The 18,436-nt window shown below is 37.5% G+C and overlaps 1 protein-coding gene across 1 annotated transcript; it reads left to right on the forward strand.

Moving 5' to 3' along the window:
- The first annotated feature begins 4,682 nt into the window (after window positions 1-4,682).
- LOC129685545 (prolactin-6A1-like) lies at window positions 4,683-9,837 on the forward strand. The gene is made up of 4 exons (XM_055619062.1): window positions 4,683-4,823; window positions 6,197-6,310; window positions 9,126-9,305; window positions 9,646-9,837. Exons 1-4 carry the CDS (start codon window positions 4,683-4,685, stop codon window positions 9,835-9,837), a joined length of 627 nt encoding a protein of 208 aa, XP_055475037.1.
- Window positions 9,838-18,436: the final 8,599 nt, after the last annotated feature.

Consider the following 18,436-nt stretch of genomic DNA (forward strand, 5'->3'; position numbering starts at 1 on the left):
ATTACTGCGGCTATCACCCTCGTACGTAGAAAGAAAATCTTTATAGTATTTTGTGAGTACTTGAAGAGATCCCTATCTGTTCCAACTACCGAAAAAATTGGCGGTTGTTACAGCATTGTAACACAGAGCTCTCAAAACAAACTTGAATACATACATAACCCTCTCGAAAATGCAGGGGCCAGTGTGGAGGACAACTTCAGGAATGCGAGGCAATGTGTGTAAATAACTGATTTCCTTCTGGAATAACATGACCATCAGCCATCTAAAGCAAAGATGGTTTTTACTACCTGAAAAAATGAGGCACAGTCTTAGCATGAAAATAAGCAACATTATGCAGACATAGCTAGGTCTGTGGTGATTGCTGCTAACATTCCCTGAGGGAGGAGAGTCATAAGATCCTCACCAAGAATTCTAGAACTTCCTTCCTTCTGACACATGCCCTGTGTTGCCTTTGGGGACAAGCTGTGAGTGTATATAGGAGGGTTGAAACGTTGACCACAGGTAGGAATTCTGTGGGGCAGTGTTCACTAGTCAGCACCAAGCTGCAGTGGGACTTTTCAGAGATGCATCTAAGATCGATTACACCAAGTTTCTGTAAGTAATCTCTTACCTAGGAGTGAATGCAATCCTTTCTTCACATTCATTGATGGCCTATAGAATTGATTAGATATTTATTCAAAAGTAAAACAACAGGATTTAGAAGAACTTTTCAATCATTTTTTTTAGAAGTCAACTGCATAAGGGCACAAGAAGTCTTTCAATCTTAGCTATTAAACATGGGAACCCTTCTTCTCCTGAACATTATGTGACACGATCCAGAGACATATTGGATGTTTTAAGTGATGTGAGAGAAGAAAGAGAAGTATTTTAAAAGATGCCAATGGATAGAAACCATAGATACCTTTCAATATTTACTAACAACAATGCAATTCTGAGAACAGGAGTATCTAAGCTCAGAAATTTGCTGTCACTGAATTGACATTGAGCAATTGGACTTTATTGGCAACATAAGAGCAATTGCATCCAATTCTTCTCATCTAAAGGGGAATAAAGCAACATTTTTAGTTTCTGGATCTCATGCATAATTTTACATAGCAGAATCAATTGGGAAGCATTCAGGTCTGAAGTATAAATAGACACTGATAACAGATTTTATTCATAAACTGATTATCAGTGTGGTTTAAGACAAATTTCACTACAGAAGGAATAGTGAGGTAGTGATAATAAATTATGTTTTTATTGTACATAAAATTTTCATATTTTTTTCTTTTGAGGAAATTAAATGGCATATTAAATACATTTATATACATGAATTTACATATACTGCATGTAAAATTATATTATATGAAATATTAATGAAATGAATCGGTTTTTGAAAGTATTTTTGAAAGATAAAACTATAATAAAAATTATATAACACTAATTTTTCAGCTAAGACACTTTTTAATATTGTATAATTCACTATATTTTACTAAAGTTTATTTTGAATATATGAGTTTAGGTATTTTCTGTGCATAAAATTTTTTAAATGTACCTACTTTTATAATGAGCATCCTCCAGAGGAGCCCTAATTTATTTCAGAAACTGTCTTGGAATTGTTTCACTAAAGTAACTATGTGTCTGCATGTTTTCCCTTCTTCTCATGAGTATAACTAACGGACACAGGAAAGACTTGTTTTTGTTTTCCTGATGAATCCTGAAACCGATGAGCAAACCAACAATGGCCACATACAAACTTTCTGAAGTAGGTGACTTAAAGGGCTGGGGAAACAGGAAGAACTGAGCTTTCTAGAGCATCTGCTACCACATCATTGAAGACGAAGTTTTGATTTTAATGTTTGAATTCATCTAATTTTCCTTTATCTGAAATTTTAATACGCGACAGAGCACATCTCCATCATTACGGCCTTCTCTCCCATCCCCGAATCTTGTGTACCCTAACTATCTAAGATAATGACATTTTCCTCAACTATTATTACTAAATATACATATCTCTAACTGAATCTATTTAGTCTTGTTTATAAGCACATACATTCAGGGATGAGCACATAAGCTTAGATAACCTTTGTGGGAGTTTGTTTCTGAAAGAAAACTAATTATTCTTCTCTTAGCAACCAGAACCTGTAGTACTTGATCTAAAGGTTGGCTCTGTGAAATTTCCCCCTTCACATTGGCATGTCAACCAATGTTATTATTCTGATCTTGTTTGAACTACTTTATTGTTGAGAGCTCATGCAAACATTATTCCCTATCATGTTTAGGGGACACTATCTAGCAACTGGTATTTAGGGGATCTCACCCGTAAAATCTTTCTTCCTGTATTTTAGGTCTAGGTCTTCATCAAGGAGGAAAATTATGGATATTTGGACAGGATAGTCTTTGTTGTGGGCCTAGGTTTTACAGTTCAGGAAGAATAGCAGTTGTTCCTTTAGTGTGACAGTTTGCATAGCACTTCCAAAGAGTATAAGAGCTAGTTGTCTTTTGTATACAGGAGGGCTACTGATTTTTTTGAGTTAATTTTGTATCCAGCCACTCTGCTGAAGGTGTTAAACAGCTGTAGGATTTCCCTGGTAGAATTTTTGGGGTCACTCAGGTATACTATCACATCTGCAAATAGTGATAATTTGACTTCTTCCTTTCTAATTTGTATCCCCTTGAGCTCCTTCAATTGTCTTATTGCTCTAGCAAGGACTTCAAGAAAAATGCTCAATTCCTAACCAGAGGGGCAAAGAGGATGGACATCAGAAGAAGGAGAGAAGAGGGAACAAGTCGGGAGCCTGACACAGAGGGCCTCTGAAAGGCTCTGCCCTGCAGACTGTCAATGCAGATGCTGAGACTTATGGGCAACCTTTGGGCAGAGTGCAGGGAATCTTAGGAAAGAAGCAGGAAACAGTAAGATCTGGAGAGGACAGGAACTCCACAAGGAGAACAACAGAACCAAAAAATCTGAGCACAGGGGTCTTTCCTGAGACTGATACTCCAACAAAGGACTATGCATGGAGATAACCTAAGACCCCTGCACAGATGTAGCCCATGGCAGTTCAGTATCCAAGTGGGTTCCATAGTAATAGGAACAGGGACTGTCTCTGACATAAACTGATTAGCCTGCTCTTTAATTACCTCCCCCTGAGGAGGAAGCAGCATTACCAGGCAATAGAAGAAGACAATGCAGCCACTCTTGATGAGACCTAATTGACTAGGATCAGAAGGAAGGAAAAGAAGACCTCCCCTATCAGTGGACTTGGGGAGGGGCATGCATGCAGAGGGTGGAGGAGGGGAGGGATTGGGATGGGAGGAGGGAGAGAGCCACAAGGGTGATACTGGGTGGCGTGTAGTTAATAGAGAATTAAAAAAAAAAAAAAAGAGCTAGTTGTCAGGAAAGAGGATTAAGACTATTTCAGCTATATATTTCCAAGTCAAAACATACTATGTGATATCTTTAGCTGGAAGATAACCAAAAGCAATAGAAATTACACTCTTTGGAGGTTTTGTATTTTTCTAACTAATACCTGAATGGGAAGGAGATACCTGGCTTTGGGTATTTGTGAGGTAAAGCTCTTGGAAACAAAACTATGCTGTAACACACACACACACACACACACACACAAATGCACACACACTTTCTATCATCTATCATCTCTGCATCTACTTATTTATATATTGATCATCTATCTCCCTATCATCTCTCTATCATCTATTTATCTATCATCTGTCTGTAAGTGTGTGTATCTGATAAAATGATATACGAACATATGCCTTTGAAAAACATCCTTAGTGTTATATCTGTCCTTTCTCCCCTATGTTTCTATTCTCCCCTCCACAATCAAAAGTGTGCATATATTTTCACTGCCCTGTTAATAACACCTATCTTCTAATATCCCTTTACTCTGGAGCTCCTTCCTCCTCCACTCCCTTGAGGTCTCTTTTTACTTACTTGTCTTCTTTATATGGTTATTACATGATCAGTATAAAGATTTAGATCCACAAATAAAAGAGTACACGTGACATTTTATTTCTAGGTCTGGGCTACCTCATTCAGTATATTATATTTTCTACTTCCACCAATTTACGTGAACAATCATTATCTTATTTTTCTTTACAGCTGAATAGTATTCCATTGTTACATGCACCGATCTTCACTGTCACTTGAAGGACATTTGGTTGTTTCCATTCGCTAGGAAAAAATAATCAAAACTTTTTGAATAAATAAACTGTGCATGATTTCTCTATTGTATATCATCAAGTTCAGGATATCGGGTCATTTTCATGACAGGATTCTCTTTATCCTTCGTGTTATAACTCCAGCAATTGTGTTTTTAGTATAAATAGGCACGAAGATGAAGCAAACAGATGACTCATGCTGTCCTTGTCACATCAGGGATCAAATGCTAATATCTGATATTGCATTTAAAATGTTACAAATTCATAGAATATGAATATTGAAAAGGAGCACGAGTCTCCTAAACCACAAACCTTGACTTAACAAGGTTCAGTTGTATTTGCTGTGAGATCTTAGTGTTTGCAACATTCAGAAGGTCTTCTGGGGGCAATCTCAAATGCAGGAAGTCACTCACTTTCAAACTATCAGTTGCAAGATACTTACAGATCTACATGTGATCAGTGCAGGAGGTTTGTACTTCACTCTTGTAATACAGAACTAAATCACGCAGAAAGCCCCAAAGATGGCCAAAGGTTTCCACCGCAGAATTCCTTTTTATAACCATACTGGTGAGATCAACATGAGTGACACCTCCTTTTATTTAGCAGGGACACTCCTGGTGCTGCTAGTGTCAAACCTGCTCCTTTGGGGTCATGTGGCCTCTGTACGTTTGTGCCCAAGCTGGGATGGTTCCTGCCAGGGGACCGTCAAGGACATGTTTGTTTATGCCCTGAGCCTGTCTGAGGAAATGCAAAACCAAACTGCGGAAATGTTAAATAACTTTGTAAGTATTTCATTTACTTTTGGTTTCTTTCTATGGGAAATTTCATGCTAGTAACTGGGTTACTCTAAAAAAATAAGTGTAAATAACATCAAGGACCGAATTTCATAGGAAAAAAAAAAAGCATCAGTGACTGAGTAGATCAAGAAGGCAAGAGTTTTATGGGATTTCAAAGTCAATAGTTAAGAGAAGACGCTGAATAGATTATTGTAGAATATTAATATTTACTATTGACTTATTGTTTAGTTAAGCAGCTGTTATTTCTAAACCAACTATATACCCAAATCACAGAGAGTGGGATGTATTTAATTAACCTATAGCACAGTGCTGGGCAATAATTACTCCATCTTAAATCTCCAAGCCCTCATAGTTTCCTATCATTTAGCTTACACCCATTATACTTGCTTTTAGTCATATCTAAGGTCCGGTTCATCTCTCCATGTGGTTCCAAGACCTCTCCTGCAGATTCTCCTCCTATCCTCTCTCCTGTTTCTTCTTCTTCTTCCCACTCTGTACTAGGATGTCCCACCCTATCCTCTCCATTGCTCAGCATTGTGGCTGGTTGTTTTAATTGACAACTTAGAGAACAAAGTGGTGGCATGTTTACACAAACTTGAGACAGGTAATGCTTAGAAGCATCATAATACAATGTCTGAATTGAAACCAGGTAGTGGTAGAGAGAAATCAGCATTTGAATGAACATGGGTAAATTGTGTATATTCCAAGAGAACATTATACCAACAACAGATCAGAAAAAAATGAGATAAGTAGATAAAAAGTTGATTTTCTTAATTTTTCTGTTTTTCTTGTAAATGCAAGAACCTGGATACTCCAAAAACTCCTTGCAAATCATAGCAGAGGAAGACATTTCTGTAAACCCTGCCCTTCTGCAGAGAGATGGGGAGGATGGCAGAAAAATCCCGGAGCTATACTGGGCTAGCTAGGCTAGCTCAAGCTACAGCGTACAACAAAAACAAAACAAAACAAAACAAACAAGCAAACAAAAAACAAAACAAACAAAAAAAAAAACGGTGGGAAGCGATTTGAAACAACTCAGGGTGTCCTCTGATCGCTACACTTCTTCCTTGAAGCCCACAGAAGTTCATTTACACAAGTGGACACAAATAAATACCCATACATGCATCATATATATACACACAAAGATTTAAAATATTGCGCACATCGACTGTATTAATAGTCTGGTCATGTATAAATTCATTCATATCCAAATTTAAGATAACTGACTTTTTCAACAGTTGCACGATGTAGAGTACACGCCAGGCAGATGGTACCTTGATGGGGCCCAAAGCAGCTGCCATACTTCCACCTTTGCTGTTCTGCTACCTGGAGAGGAAACGGAACAGATCCAAGTGAGTTTCCAGCTTGTGCTTTACCCTTAAGAACTAAGCGGTTCACTAGCTTCATCTTGATGGTGGTCACCGTGGGTAATCACACATGCAGAAAATGGCAGATGGGGGAGCATTCAAAGCAAAATCTGCATTATACAGTGTATCTATTGTAAAAGAAATAAAAGCTAAGTATTATTATAGCAGATCTGTAAATTGGTCACCCAGAGAACCTATTTTACTAATGCCTACCCCTGGGGTTGTGCTTAATATTATGTAGGACACTTTGTTTTATTATTTTTAGTATTTTTTCATTTTTAATTTATTTATTCACTCTACATCCTGATCACAAGCCCTCCCATTCCAACCTTCCCTCCTGCTCTCCCCATCCCTCTCTTCCTACTCCCCAGATAAGGGGAACCTCCCACCAATCAATCCAGACCAGCACATCCAATCATACCAGGACTCAGTGCATCGCCATTCTCTATGACCCGGCAATGCAACCCTGCTAACAGGAAGTGATTAAAAAAGCAAGCAAAAGAGTCCTTGTCAGAGACAGCACCCTCTCGCCGCTCTAGGGGATCCACATTTAGGCTGAGCTACCCATCTTCTACATATGTGTAAGCGCCCTAGGCCGAGTCCATGCATGGTCCTTGGTTAGTGCTCCATAAGCTCCCCTGAGTCCAGTCAGCTGGTTCTGCCAGTCCTCCCGTGGCGCTCCTGTCCCCTCTGGGTCATTCCATTCTTCCCCTATTTTTCTACAAGACTCCTTGCACTCCTTCCAATGTTTGGCTTTGAGTCCCAGCATCTACTTTGATCTGATGTTGTGTGGAGCCTCTCAGAGGACAGCCATGTCAGTGTCCTATCTGCAAGGGTAGCAGAGTATTATTAATAGTGTCAGGAGTTGGCTCTCTTCTATGGGGTGGCTCCCAAGCTGGGCAAAGCATTGGCGGGACACTACCTCAATCTTTGCTCCATCTCCATCCCTGCACATCTCTTAGGCAGGGTAAATTTCGGGGGGAAGTTGTTGTGGGTGGGTTGGTGTTCCCCCGACTCCACTAGGAGTCCAGCCTAGTTAGAGGGTAGCCTCTTCAATCTCTATGACCCCTGCTACTAAGAGTCTCAGCTAGAGTCACCCTCCTATTCTCCCAGGAGCCTAACCTGTGGTAGGTCTCCAGCTTGGCTCAGATATTCCCTCTCCCATTGTTTTTCTCTTTGCAAGCCCTCTGTTCTCTTGCCTCCCTCCCTACTCTGATCTGTACCTTCATTTCTCTCCATGCACATTCTACAACCCTGTTCCCTCTCTTAAACCACTTCTGCTCTTTAATCTGTTTCCAGGTCTGAGTGATATTTAAGTATTATCCCTTGAGTGCTCCTTGTTATACTTTTTGGATCCACAAATTGTAGTATGGCTATCCTGTGCTATATGGCTTATATCTGTTTATAAGTGAGTGCATACTATGTGTGTCTTTCTGGGACTGGGTTACCTCACCCAGGATGATCCTTTCTGGTTCCATCCATTTGCCTGCAAATTTCATGATTTCCCTGTTTTTAATAGATATGTAGTATTCCAGTGTGTAAATGTACCACAATTTATCCATTCTTCAGTTGAGTGACATCTGAATAGAGATAGATTAGCCATTAAAGGCTAGGCTCACAACCAAAAAATATGGAGGACACTTTGACCTGCATTGCATGTATACTTGAATATATTCAAGAGTATTTATAGGAAGTGAAAACGTGGTTTCATTTATTATACATATGAAAAGCCCCTGTTTTTACAACTTTGCACATTACTGATCATCAAAGCATTTGCTGTCTTTCAAGACTCTCTTTATTTTACTTTTGTTTCTAACATACATGTTCATTCTTCACTGAATTCTGTGACTTCTTCTGTGGCTTAACTGAAAGTCAAGATGTTCTTTTAAAATACTACAATTCTCAGGATGCAACTATGCCCTGTGTTGTGATAACAAGGTCTATATATCACGCTGCCTCTGCTTGCTTTAACTAAACTTAGCATGATTTAAACTGAATCTCAAACATGTTCACATCATTTCTAATCATTCTCACACCAAGATTTTGTTAGTTCATCATTAATTTGTACATTAATGAGAATAGTGTTATCCTCATTAATAATGAATACTATAGCATAAGAACAAATGAAAGAAGATGAAAAGACAATATATGCAGACAGATACTTCACTGTTAGAAATGTCACAAAAGAGTCTACTGTCATGGCATTCTATCCTGATAAAATCTATTCCACAAGTTCCAGTTGCTGCAGAGACTGACATAAGGAAGCTGACGTTCAGAGATTACGTAGAATCCATTCCACATGCAAGTTGACTAAGAATGGTTGTGGGAGCTGCAGCCAACTCATGCGCATACTTTTAATCATGTCATGCCTCTCCCAGAAAACTACCTTTTTACCATGTCATAACATTTAAATATTTTGTATGCATTTTCTAGTGGCCATATGTAAACTGTGCCTCATAGTATAAATGCATGCTAGAGTAGCTATGAATGCAGTTTAGCATATTTGTAATTCATGTCTTACCACAATGTCAAAATCAGTGCATCAATGAAATCCTTACTACTCTGTTTTCCTTATTACCAGTAAAGTAGCTATCACACATCAGCACAGCAGCATTATAATCAGAGTTGGGTTTTATGCGTTATGTTGGCAGTGAGTACAGCCTGGGACGTCAAACTCTTTTATGATCTTCATCGATTTTCGCCCTTTTGGAAATATTTATTTTTGTTTGATATTATGTGTTTTGTCAAATATTGTTGTATTTCAGAAAATTTAATACATTTGTTATATCATGCTGTGTAGGGTATATTTCTTCTGCAAGAGATAGTCACTATGTTGCAAGCTTGGAAAGACCCTCTAAATCAGCTCGTGACTGAGCTGCGGGGTATGAAAGAAGCTCCTACTTCAATCATAGCAAGAGCCAACGTTGTCAGGACAATAATGGATGGACTTCAAGAAGGTGTTAGAAGGATACTCAACAGGGTTTGTAGTCTTTCTATGTTCCTTTGTCTTTCTTGTCCATCAGAAAGATGAGCACTGTCATAAAAAATTTGATGTAACTAAATTTATTTACCTAGTCTTTTAGAATATCTAGGATATGCTATTCCATACTTCAGGAATCTCAATAGAAAGTTAATGTTCCTCATAGTCCTTTTCTGTAGCTGATGAAATCACGCTATTGTCATGTGGGTATACTGAACTCCATACCTTTATCTGAAATTTTACAATTCTAACTTCTCCCCAAATAGTCATTCACCATTTACAATGAATAACAGCCAGGAAATAATAATGTGTAATAACTTAATTTGGTTTTGGTGAATAGATTCATCCTGGATTCAAAGAAGTTGAGGAGTACCCTGTCTGGAAAGGATTAGCATCCTTGCAGTCACCTGATGAAGACATTCGTGTTTTGGCTTTTCATAACCTATTTCAGTGCTTGAGCAGTGATTCACGGAAGATTGACTTTAATCTAAAGCTCCTGAAGTGCCGATTTGTCTATGACAGAAATTGTTAATTTTACGCTCAACCCATCTAATTTTGATATCACTGTTACAAATCTTTATCTTCGGAAGTTTGTTTTTGTTTAATAACTTTTGTATGTGATGCATTCTTTGGTTGTGAATAAAAGTTCACTCTTTAAGAAGGTAATGTCTACATATCACGTGTGTTTTTCCGGTTCTGGGTTACCTCACTCAAGACGATATTTTCTAGTTCCATCCATTTGCCGGCATGGTGTCCTTGTTTGTTTTTTATTAATTTTTTATTAATTAGAGTTTATTCACTTTGTATAGCTATAGGCCCCTTACTCATACTCTCCCAATCTCACCCTCCTCCCGCTTCTGCTATGCTCTCCAAAGTCCACTAATACAGAGGTCCCCTTCCCATTCCCTCTGACCCTGGCCTATCAGGTCTCATCAGGACTGGTGGCATTGTCTTCCTCTGTGGCCTAGTAAGGCTGCTCCCCCATCAAGGGGAGGTGATTAAAGAGCCAGCCACTAAGTTTATGTCAGTGACCGTCCCTGTTCCTATTACTATGGAAACCACTTGGACACTGAACTGCCATTGGCTACCTCTGTGCACGGGTCCTAGGTTATCTCCATGCATGGTTCTTGGTTGGAGTATCAGTTTCAGAGAAGACCCCTGTGCCCAGAATTTTTGGTTCTGTTGCTCTCATTGTGGAGCTCCTGTTCCTTCCAGGTCTTTCTACCTCCTCCTTCTTTCCTAAGATTCCCTGCACTCTGTCCATAGTTTGGCTGTGAGGCTCAGCATCTGCCTTGATACACTTCTGGGTAGTCTTTCAAAGGCCCTCTGTGGTAGGCTCCTGTCCTCTTCCCCATTTTCTCTCTCTTCCCCTGTCTATACTATTTACCTTTCTGAGTGAGGATTGATAATCTTACCCAGGGTCCGCCTTCTTTTTTAGCTTCTTAGGTGTACAGATTTCAGTATATTTATCCTATATTACATGTCTAATATTCACTTATAAGTGAGTATATGCCATGTGTGTCAATATGCTTCTGGGATACTTCACTCAGGATGATCTTTTCTAGTTTCCACCATTTGCCTGCAAATTTCATAATTTCCTTGTTTTCAATTGCTAGAAAGTATTCCATTGTGTAAATGTACCACTTTTTTTTTTCATTTTTTAGTTGAGTGATATTTGGGTTGTTTTCATTTTCTGGCTACAAATAAAGCTACCAGAAACATAGTTGAGGAAATATCCTTCTTGGAACATCATTTGGGTATATTCCCAGAAGTGCTATAGCTGGGTTTTGAGGTAGAGCTATTCCCATTTTTTTGAGAAAGTGCCAGATTGATTTCCAAAGTGGTTGTTCAAGTTTTTACTCCCATTAGTGTTCTTGCCAACATGGGCTGTCACTTTTGGTTTTGATCTTAGTCATTTTGAATTGCATTTTCCTGATGACTAAGGATCTTGAGCTTTTTTAATATACGTATTGGCCATTCCAGATTCCTCTGTGAAGAATTTTCCAGTTAGCTCTGTACCCCATTTTTAAATTGGATTATTTGATTTGTTAGTGTTTAATTTCTTGAGTTCTTTAAATGTTTTGGAGGGTTGGTAAAGATCTTTTTACTTTTCTTCATTATTTTTTCTTTATTTTTAATTATAATTTATTCACTTTGTATCTCTGTTTGAATCACTTTGTATTCACTGTTGTCCTCTCTCTCATCTCCTTCCTATCCTATCCTCCGTCCCTCTTCCCCTCCTATGTCTCTTTTTCAATCTTTTGGCTGCAATTTTGTTCTATTTACAGTGTTCTTTGCCTTACAGACACTTTTCGGTTTCATGAAGTTCAATTTATTAATTGCTGACCTTAGAGCCTGAGCTGTTGGTGTTCTGTTTAATAAGTCATATTGTGGGTCTATGCTCCATACACAGATGTAGCTGTTGGGCAGCTCGATATTCATGTGGGCCCATTAGTAACGGATTGTCTCTGATGTAGACTCTGTTGCCTGCTTTATGTTCACTTCCCCCTAGCCTGGCTGCCTCTCTAGACTACAGGGGAAGAGGATGGACTCAGAATTGATGAGACTTGATGGGATGGGATCGTAGGAGATCCCCTTTTCTGAAGAGTTGAGAAGGGAGTATAGGAGGAAGAGGGAGGGAGGATGGGACCAGGAGGAGAGGAGGGAGGAAGATACAATAGGGATATAAAGTGAATAAACAATAAGTATTAAATTGATAAAGAAGATAATGTCTAAAATTCCAAATTTTGAACCTTTTTTTTTGTTTATGTAATACAAAATCTATCAGTTGGATTGGGTACTATCTATCAAAATTTGTCACCATTAACTAAAGTTTTGTTTGCAAGTAAGGCAATTCAAAGCTTACCTAAAAACCACGGCAAGTTAATATGGGTCATCCTATTAAAGCAATGATTGAGACTGTTACTGTTTCATTTTACTGTAAACTGGGAAAGCTGTAAGTTCTTTACAAAAGCTGACACTGTCTATGGGCTTACTTTTGTAATAAAATGATATACAAATGCTATGAAACTGCTTATGCCTATGTGCCATCAATTTTTAATGTATTAATTGTTAATTAAACTATAATGACTTTTTTTTGCCCTATCTTATGTTCCACCCCTGCCATGCACCCCAGCATCTTGTCAAATTGATAGCTTTTCTCTTTTACTATTATTGTTAAATAAACACACACACACACACACACACACACACACACACACTGCTAATGTCTTTTTAGGGCAGACCATTTCTTATTGGATAAGCAATTATGGGGCTCATATCTGAAGAAGACTAATTCTTCCTCTCAGAAGTGAATAATTGCCAGTAGTTCTTCAACTAGAATTGGAGCCCAGTGAGATTTCTGCCATATATATATATATATATTAGTATCAACTCATTTTGAACTTCTTAAAGTCTTGTTTAAGCATTAATATTCTTGATATTCCTTTGGTGCATATTTCTTGTTATATCTAGGAAACACAATATCATGCAGACATTCTTTTTCCCTGGATATTATAACCTTTATTTCATCTCTTTTATTATGATTTCTGAGCCTTAGGTGTAAAGGTTGTATTATAGATTTATCAATTGACATATGACACCCAATATGACACCCAATAATTATTTTCTCTCTGCATTTTGATCAGTTGTGATTTTCTGTAATTGTCTTTGCGTGATTCAAAAAGAATTTTTTTTTGATAATAGGTTATTGCTATATTTAACTCTGGGCATAAGGATAAGTATGTAGAATGCAATTAGTAATACTGATTTAAAACACTGGCATCATTAGGTTCTGCTCTGAAATTCAAGATCATATTAGCTAAGGGCATTTGGCTATCTTTCCAGTACAAACACTATTTTCTGCTTATTGACTAGGTCTAAGCCCATTTAGACACCTGTTCTTGCTGCAAAGATAGACATGGCTCTGTTGCACCTTTAGATATATCTTTTTGTACTGGTCATTCTTGTACTTTGAGGATATCATGTCTGAGATGGATTAGTGATTGATCTTTTCCATTTAAAGTTTACACAACAACTTCTGATACTATGAAAGCTAGTTTACAGGGATGAGACTACCAGAAAAAGGTCCATTTTGATGCCTCTGAGTCTCATGCAAAAAAACTGTGTATTGTCTCATGAAAGGGAGACCTACTTCAAGATGTGAGAGGCGGCCAAAACAACACTACGTATTCTGAGAAGCTTCTGGGCCAAGAAACTAGATACAGGTGATATGAAGGGTAAAAGAAGAATAATGAGGGAGGCTTTGAAATTAGGAAGGTAGATACATAGTAAAAGAGAAATTAGGAAGGTAGGAAATACATAGTAAAGAGAGGGAGTAGAAATAAATAACACCAAAAGTAATTGAAAAGGAATTAGAGAATCTTACTATTTTATGTTCATCTAAAATTACATATAAAACATTTTATCCATACTTTGAAATTAATTTATATAAGTTCAAATGAGGATTCTTTTTCTCAAAACCATAAACTATTCCACAAAACATACTATCTTGAGATTTTTAAACAGTACAGAATATGTTAGGATACAAACATGGTATACCTAAAATTTACTGCCAACTGTCCTTTACGTTGCGCCTCTGAAATTTTTCTCAACATCAATTTAGGCATTGCAATATGATCTCTTCACTTTTCATCCAACAGGGCCTATTTGGTCTAGATTCAGCTTCAGTTAATTTAAAATACTTAATACATTTCTATTGCCTTGTTGTTTCTCAAGTTACACCCCAAGGAAGACAGAAATGATCCGTCCATACAACATCTCTGGACTTACACTTCTTCAATGCTGTCAGAATGAAATGAAAAAAAAAAAATCATAATTCACCAGTTTGGTTGGTGAAATCAAACAGATATTACTGAAAAGGTCTCAATTTTAACTTCCTGTAACTGGTAATGATTTTTTTTTAACCATTTGGAGTACATTAATGTCTGGTACATTTGTCAGGAGAAAATCTTTTATTTATTTAAATTCTTTTATTATTTATTTATCTCAATTCTCTTATTGACTGTAAAACATTGTTGTGTGTTTCACTTTTTACAGTTTTTACTGTTGTTACCCTCTTCTAAAAAAAATCTCTCCTGGAGAAATACTACTCAAAAAGTGTTCTTCAGTACCACATCACCAGTGACGTCAACACCATTCAGTCACTGCATAACCTTTCCTGGCATCTCTACCACTTTCTGTCCCTTCCTTTACATGTAGATTATAGTAGATAAGAAAGTAAAATAACCCATACACTGTAAGTAATACTGGAAGAATAAACAGAGAGTGAAATCAGTCCATGTCTCTGCTCATGCACTCACAAGTAGAGACTAAGCAGTTCGCTTTCAAGTCTTCTACACTTTCCCTAAGCATGAGGAATCATTGCTCTTGTTATTATTTGGAAGTAGGGTAGCCACAAATAGCTTGTGCTTTAGAAGTTTGCTCCTCAACCTGTGAATTGGTAGAAATTCTACAACTGTAGGAGGCTATATTGACAGGTATACCTTAAGCCTTGGGACACTGTGATACTAATTTTTCCCACCTTCCATCTTTGTCTCTGTATCTCTGTGTCTTTGTTTCTCTTTCTCTCTGTTTCTCTCTCTCTGTCTGTCTCTATTGTTTTTCTCCTACATAAAGTCCTAGCATAGTTTAATGTGTTGTCATTTGACCAACACAGCCTGTTGTTTATTGTCAAAACTCTCTGAAATAAATATTTTCACTTCTTAATATCATTTTGTCTAATATCTTGTCACAGCAGTGGATAACTAACTAATCACATTTTTTTTCTTGTTTGTATCTAAACCTACCTGTTATTGTCAATTTCTGTATCACATTCAGCAGATAGTCAATCAATCAATAATGAAATGGATTCCTTCGAAACCTATTTTTGCAATGTTGTTCTTGTTTTAAGAATGATGACTGCCATGGGCTACATCTGTACAGGGATCTTAGCTTATCTCCATGCATAATCCTTGGTTGGAGTATCAGTCTCAGGAAAGACCCCGGTTTTCAGATTTTTGGTTCTGTTGCTTTCCTTGTGGAGTTCCTGTCCTCTCCGGATCTTACTGTTTCCCACTTCTTTCATAAGATTTCCTGCACTCTGCCCAAAAGTTGCCTATAATTCTCAGCATCTACATTGATAATCTGCAGGGCAGAACCTTTCAGAGGTCCTCTGTGTCAGGCTCCTGACTTGTTCACTCTTTTCTCCTTCATAAGATGTCCATCCTCTTTGCCTTTCTGGATAGGAATTGAGCATTTTAGCAAGAGTCCTCTCTCTTGATTAGTTTCTTTAAATGTACAGATTTTAGTAGGTTTATCTTATGTTATATGTCTATATTAGTGAGTATATACCGTGTAAATCATTCTGCTTCTGGGATAGCTCACTCAGGATGATCTTTTCCAGATACCACCATTTACCTGCAAATTTCCTGATTTCCTTGTTTCTTATTGCTGAGTAATATTCCATTTGAGTTCAGTATCCAAGTGGGTTCCATTGTAATAGGAACAGGGACTGTCTCTGATATAAACTAATTAGCCTTCTGTTTAATTACCTCCCCCTGAGGGGGAAGCAGCATTACCAGGCCACAGAAGAAGACAATGCAGCCATTCCTGATGAGACCTAATTGACTAGGATCAGAACAAAGGAAAAGAAGACCTCCCCTATCAGTGGACTTGGGGAGGGGCATGCATGCAGAGGGTAGAGGAAGGGAGGAATTAGGAGGGGAGGAGGGAGGGAACCACAGGGGGGATACAAAGTGAATAAAGTGTAATTAATAAAGAATTTAAAAAAAGAATGATGACAGAAAAGCTTTCAAATATCTTGCAAGAGATATCTTCCTACCATAATATCCCCTCCCTAACACCTTTCCAAAATGCCCAGAAAGCAGCCAGATTTACATCTTCTGTCTTAAAGTGTTTCATCACAATCATGACCAGCATGAATAGAAAGACCAGACAGAAACTCCAGCAATGTGTGGAAGCACTTCATCCACACATGGTAGTGCTACTTTTTTTTTTTTCCTAACACAAACCACTACATACCTAACCACCATGAAAGACGATGGGTAAGCTGAACAAAGTAGACTTCTAAAGAGAGAGTTGTGTGGGAATTGTTCTAGAAGCATATCCAGCTTCAGTCTTTAAAATGATTTTCTGAATTTACTGTTCACAGGCACTCATTTCACTTACACATGCCAAGGCAAATAGAAGTTGCAATGTGTGAATGAAACCAAAGCTTTAGTACCACTTTATGAATGTTCAACATGGTTAGTACAATAGATTAAACAATTGTTTTAAAATGTAATTTGTGGTCCTAATGATAAAGTCAAGAGGAAAACGTCTCAGTCTTGTCAGATGAAATGAATACTGTTTTATCAACAATGACCAATAACCTACAGAATCCCCAAACTCAATAGATCAGCCTAAGCAGCTGTTATAGACTCGGTAATTACTGTGCATTTCCTTTTCCATGCACTCAGGCATTTACGTAGTTTATAAGTCCAAACTGATTAGCAACAAACCAACAAGCATACCTGAACTCATTAAACATATTTTCTAAGTGGAAAGGACACAGAACAAAAAGAACACACAGAAACACTGTGAAGCAGATGAGTAGGTGACCTGTGTGCTAAATGAAAAGAATTAGCCCATCTCCCTAAAGGCTCAGGGAGAGCAAGTGATAGAAAAGATCCCTATAAGGTTCAAGACCTAACTCAAGGAAAAGGTAAGCCTCATTTCCTGCTTTAATTTAGACTGCAATATGCTCTCTTGGATTACAAATCCAGTTTTTGTCCCATCCATCAGGATTTATGTTCCTCTTAGGTGATTTCAAACAACCTGTCCTAGCAAAATATATTCTTAAGATGGGCACTTCAATTCATGTTGATCTGAAGAAAAATTTTCCAACTACTCAAACTCTTTTCACTTGAACTGATATGTTTTATAATAATTGTGCAATAAACTCTGAAAATTCACACATCTTGATTGCAATGATATAAACATGTTTCTAGATTTCAGAAAACTGAATCTAGTCTTATTCATAAAGTCCTACCAATACTCTCCCTTACGTAACTTACACTGTGACACACTATTTCTGTATTGTGTCTCTTAAAATTTATGTGAAATTTGAGTTAAAAGCATGTTATATTGATAATTGAAATAGTTACTTCAAAAGGGAAGAGAAAAGATGTAAAGGAAGGAAAAAGGAGAGAAAAAAGAGAAAAGGAAAATAGACGAAAAGACTATATATTAAAATAAAACTGTGTATCCAACAATTATCTCATATAAGTTTTCATATAAGGCAAGTATGGGTCATGCCTGGAAGTTGAGATTTCCAGAAGTTTAAGGGGGAACACCATGATAAATTTGAGAGAAGTCTGGTTATGTTGTGAGTTTCAGACTAATTTGTCTTAAGATTAAAATGCTCAAACTAACAAACAGACCGATAGAAAAACACAACCACATAGAAGAATAAAAATATTCACATGATTTAAACTAGATATTCACATAAGAATAATTTTACTATCTAATAAGTCTTTTAAAGAAAAATATTACATCTGAAGCACCTTTATGATCATGGATCAGAAATTATTAAAGTATAAGGGACATGTTGAGTTTCCCACTGACATTTCAAATGAAGTTAATCCTATCATGTAAACATGAGTCAATTTTGGAAAGAATTTGCTCTCCTAATGAAATGTGTGCTGCTCAATGAATCTTTCTTTCCACACTTGTGTCTGAGGGTAGGAGACAGACTTATAGAAATGGGAGTGCTTTCGAGTGTAAATGTAGGGTGGGAAGCTACAAAGCTTTATTTGTGCCTGAAGATGATTTGCTGTTGTTTCCTACCATGAATGCTAAGGTCTGCTGACCAGCCTTCTACCACACCACTCCATATTTCATGCCAGACACCATCACAATGGCATTTAGAACCCAGTTCTCTGAACTTACACAGCGTTAGTCACTAGGGTTGCTAGAGTCCTCTCTTCTGGGACAATTAGGAAGATGGATCTTTAGGGGATGTTTGTTCTGACATTCATTATTCTTCATCAGTCAATACAGACTAATACACAAAAAATGACACATGAATGTCTCCATGATACACACAGCACTCTGATTAAAACAAGTTACTT

This window comes from Psammomys obesus, unplaced genomic scaffold (assembly GCF_907164565.1).
Source record: "Psammomys obesus unplaced genomic scaffold, mPsaObe1.curated_primary_1811, whole genome shotgun sequence".
NCBI lineage: Eukaryota > Metazoa > Chordata > Mammalia > Rodentia > Muridae > Psammomys > Psammomys obesus.

Bases quoted from the DNA above. Each gene is read 5' to 3' on its own strand.
- LOC129685545 (XM_055619062.1), top strand. From the start codon at position 4,683: ATGGCCAAAGGTTTCCACCGCAGAATTCCTTTTTATAACCATACTGGT. The intron at 4,824-6,196 runs GTACGTTTGTGC...CTTTTTCAACAG, and splicing joins TTTGGGGTCATGTGGCCTCT to TTGCACGATGTAGAGTACAC. The intron at 9,306-9,645 runs GTTTGTAGTCTT...TTTGGTGAATAG, and splicing joins TTAGAAGGATACTCAACAGG to ATTCATCCTGGATTCAAAGA.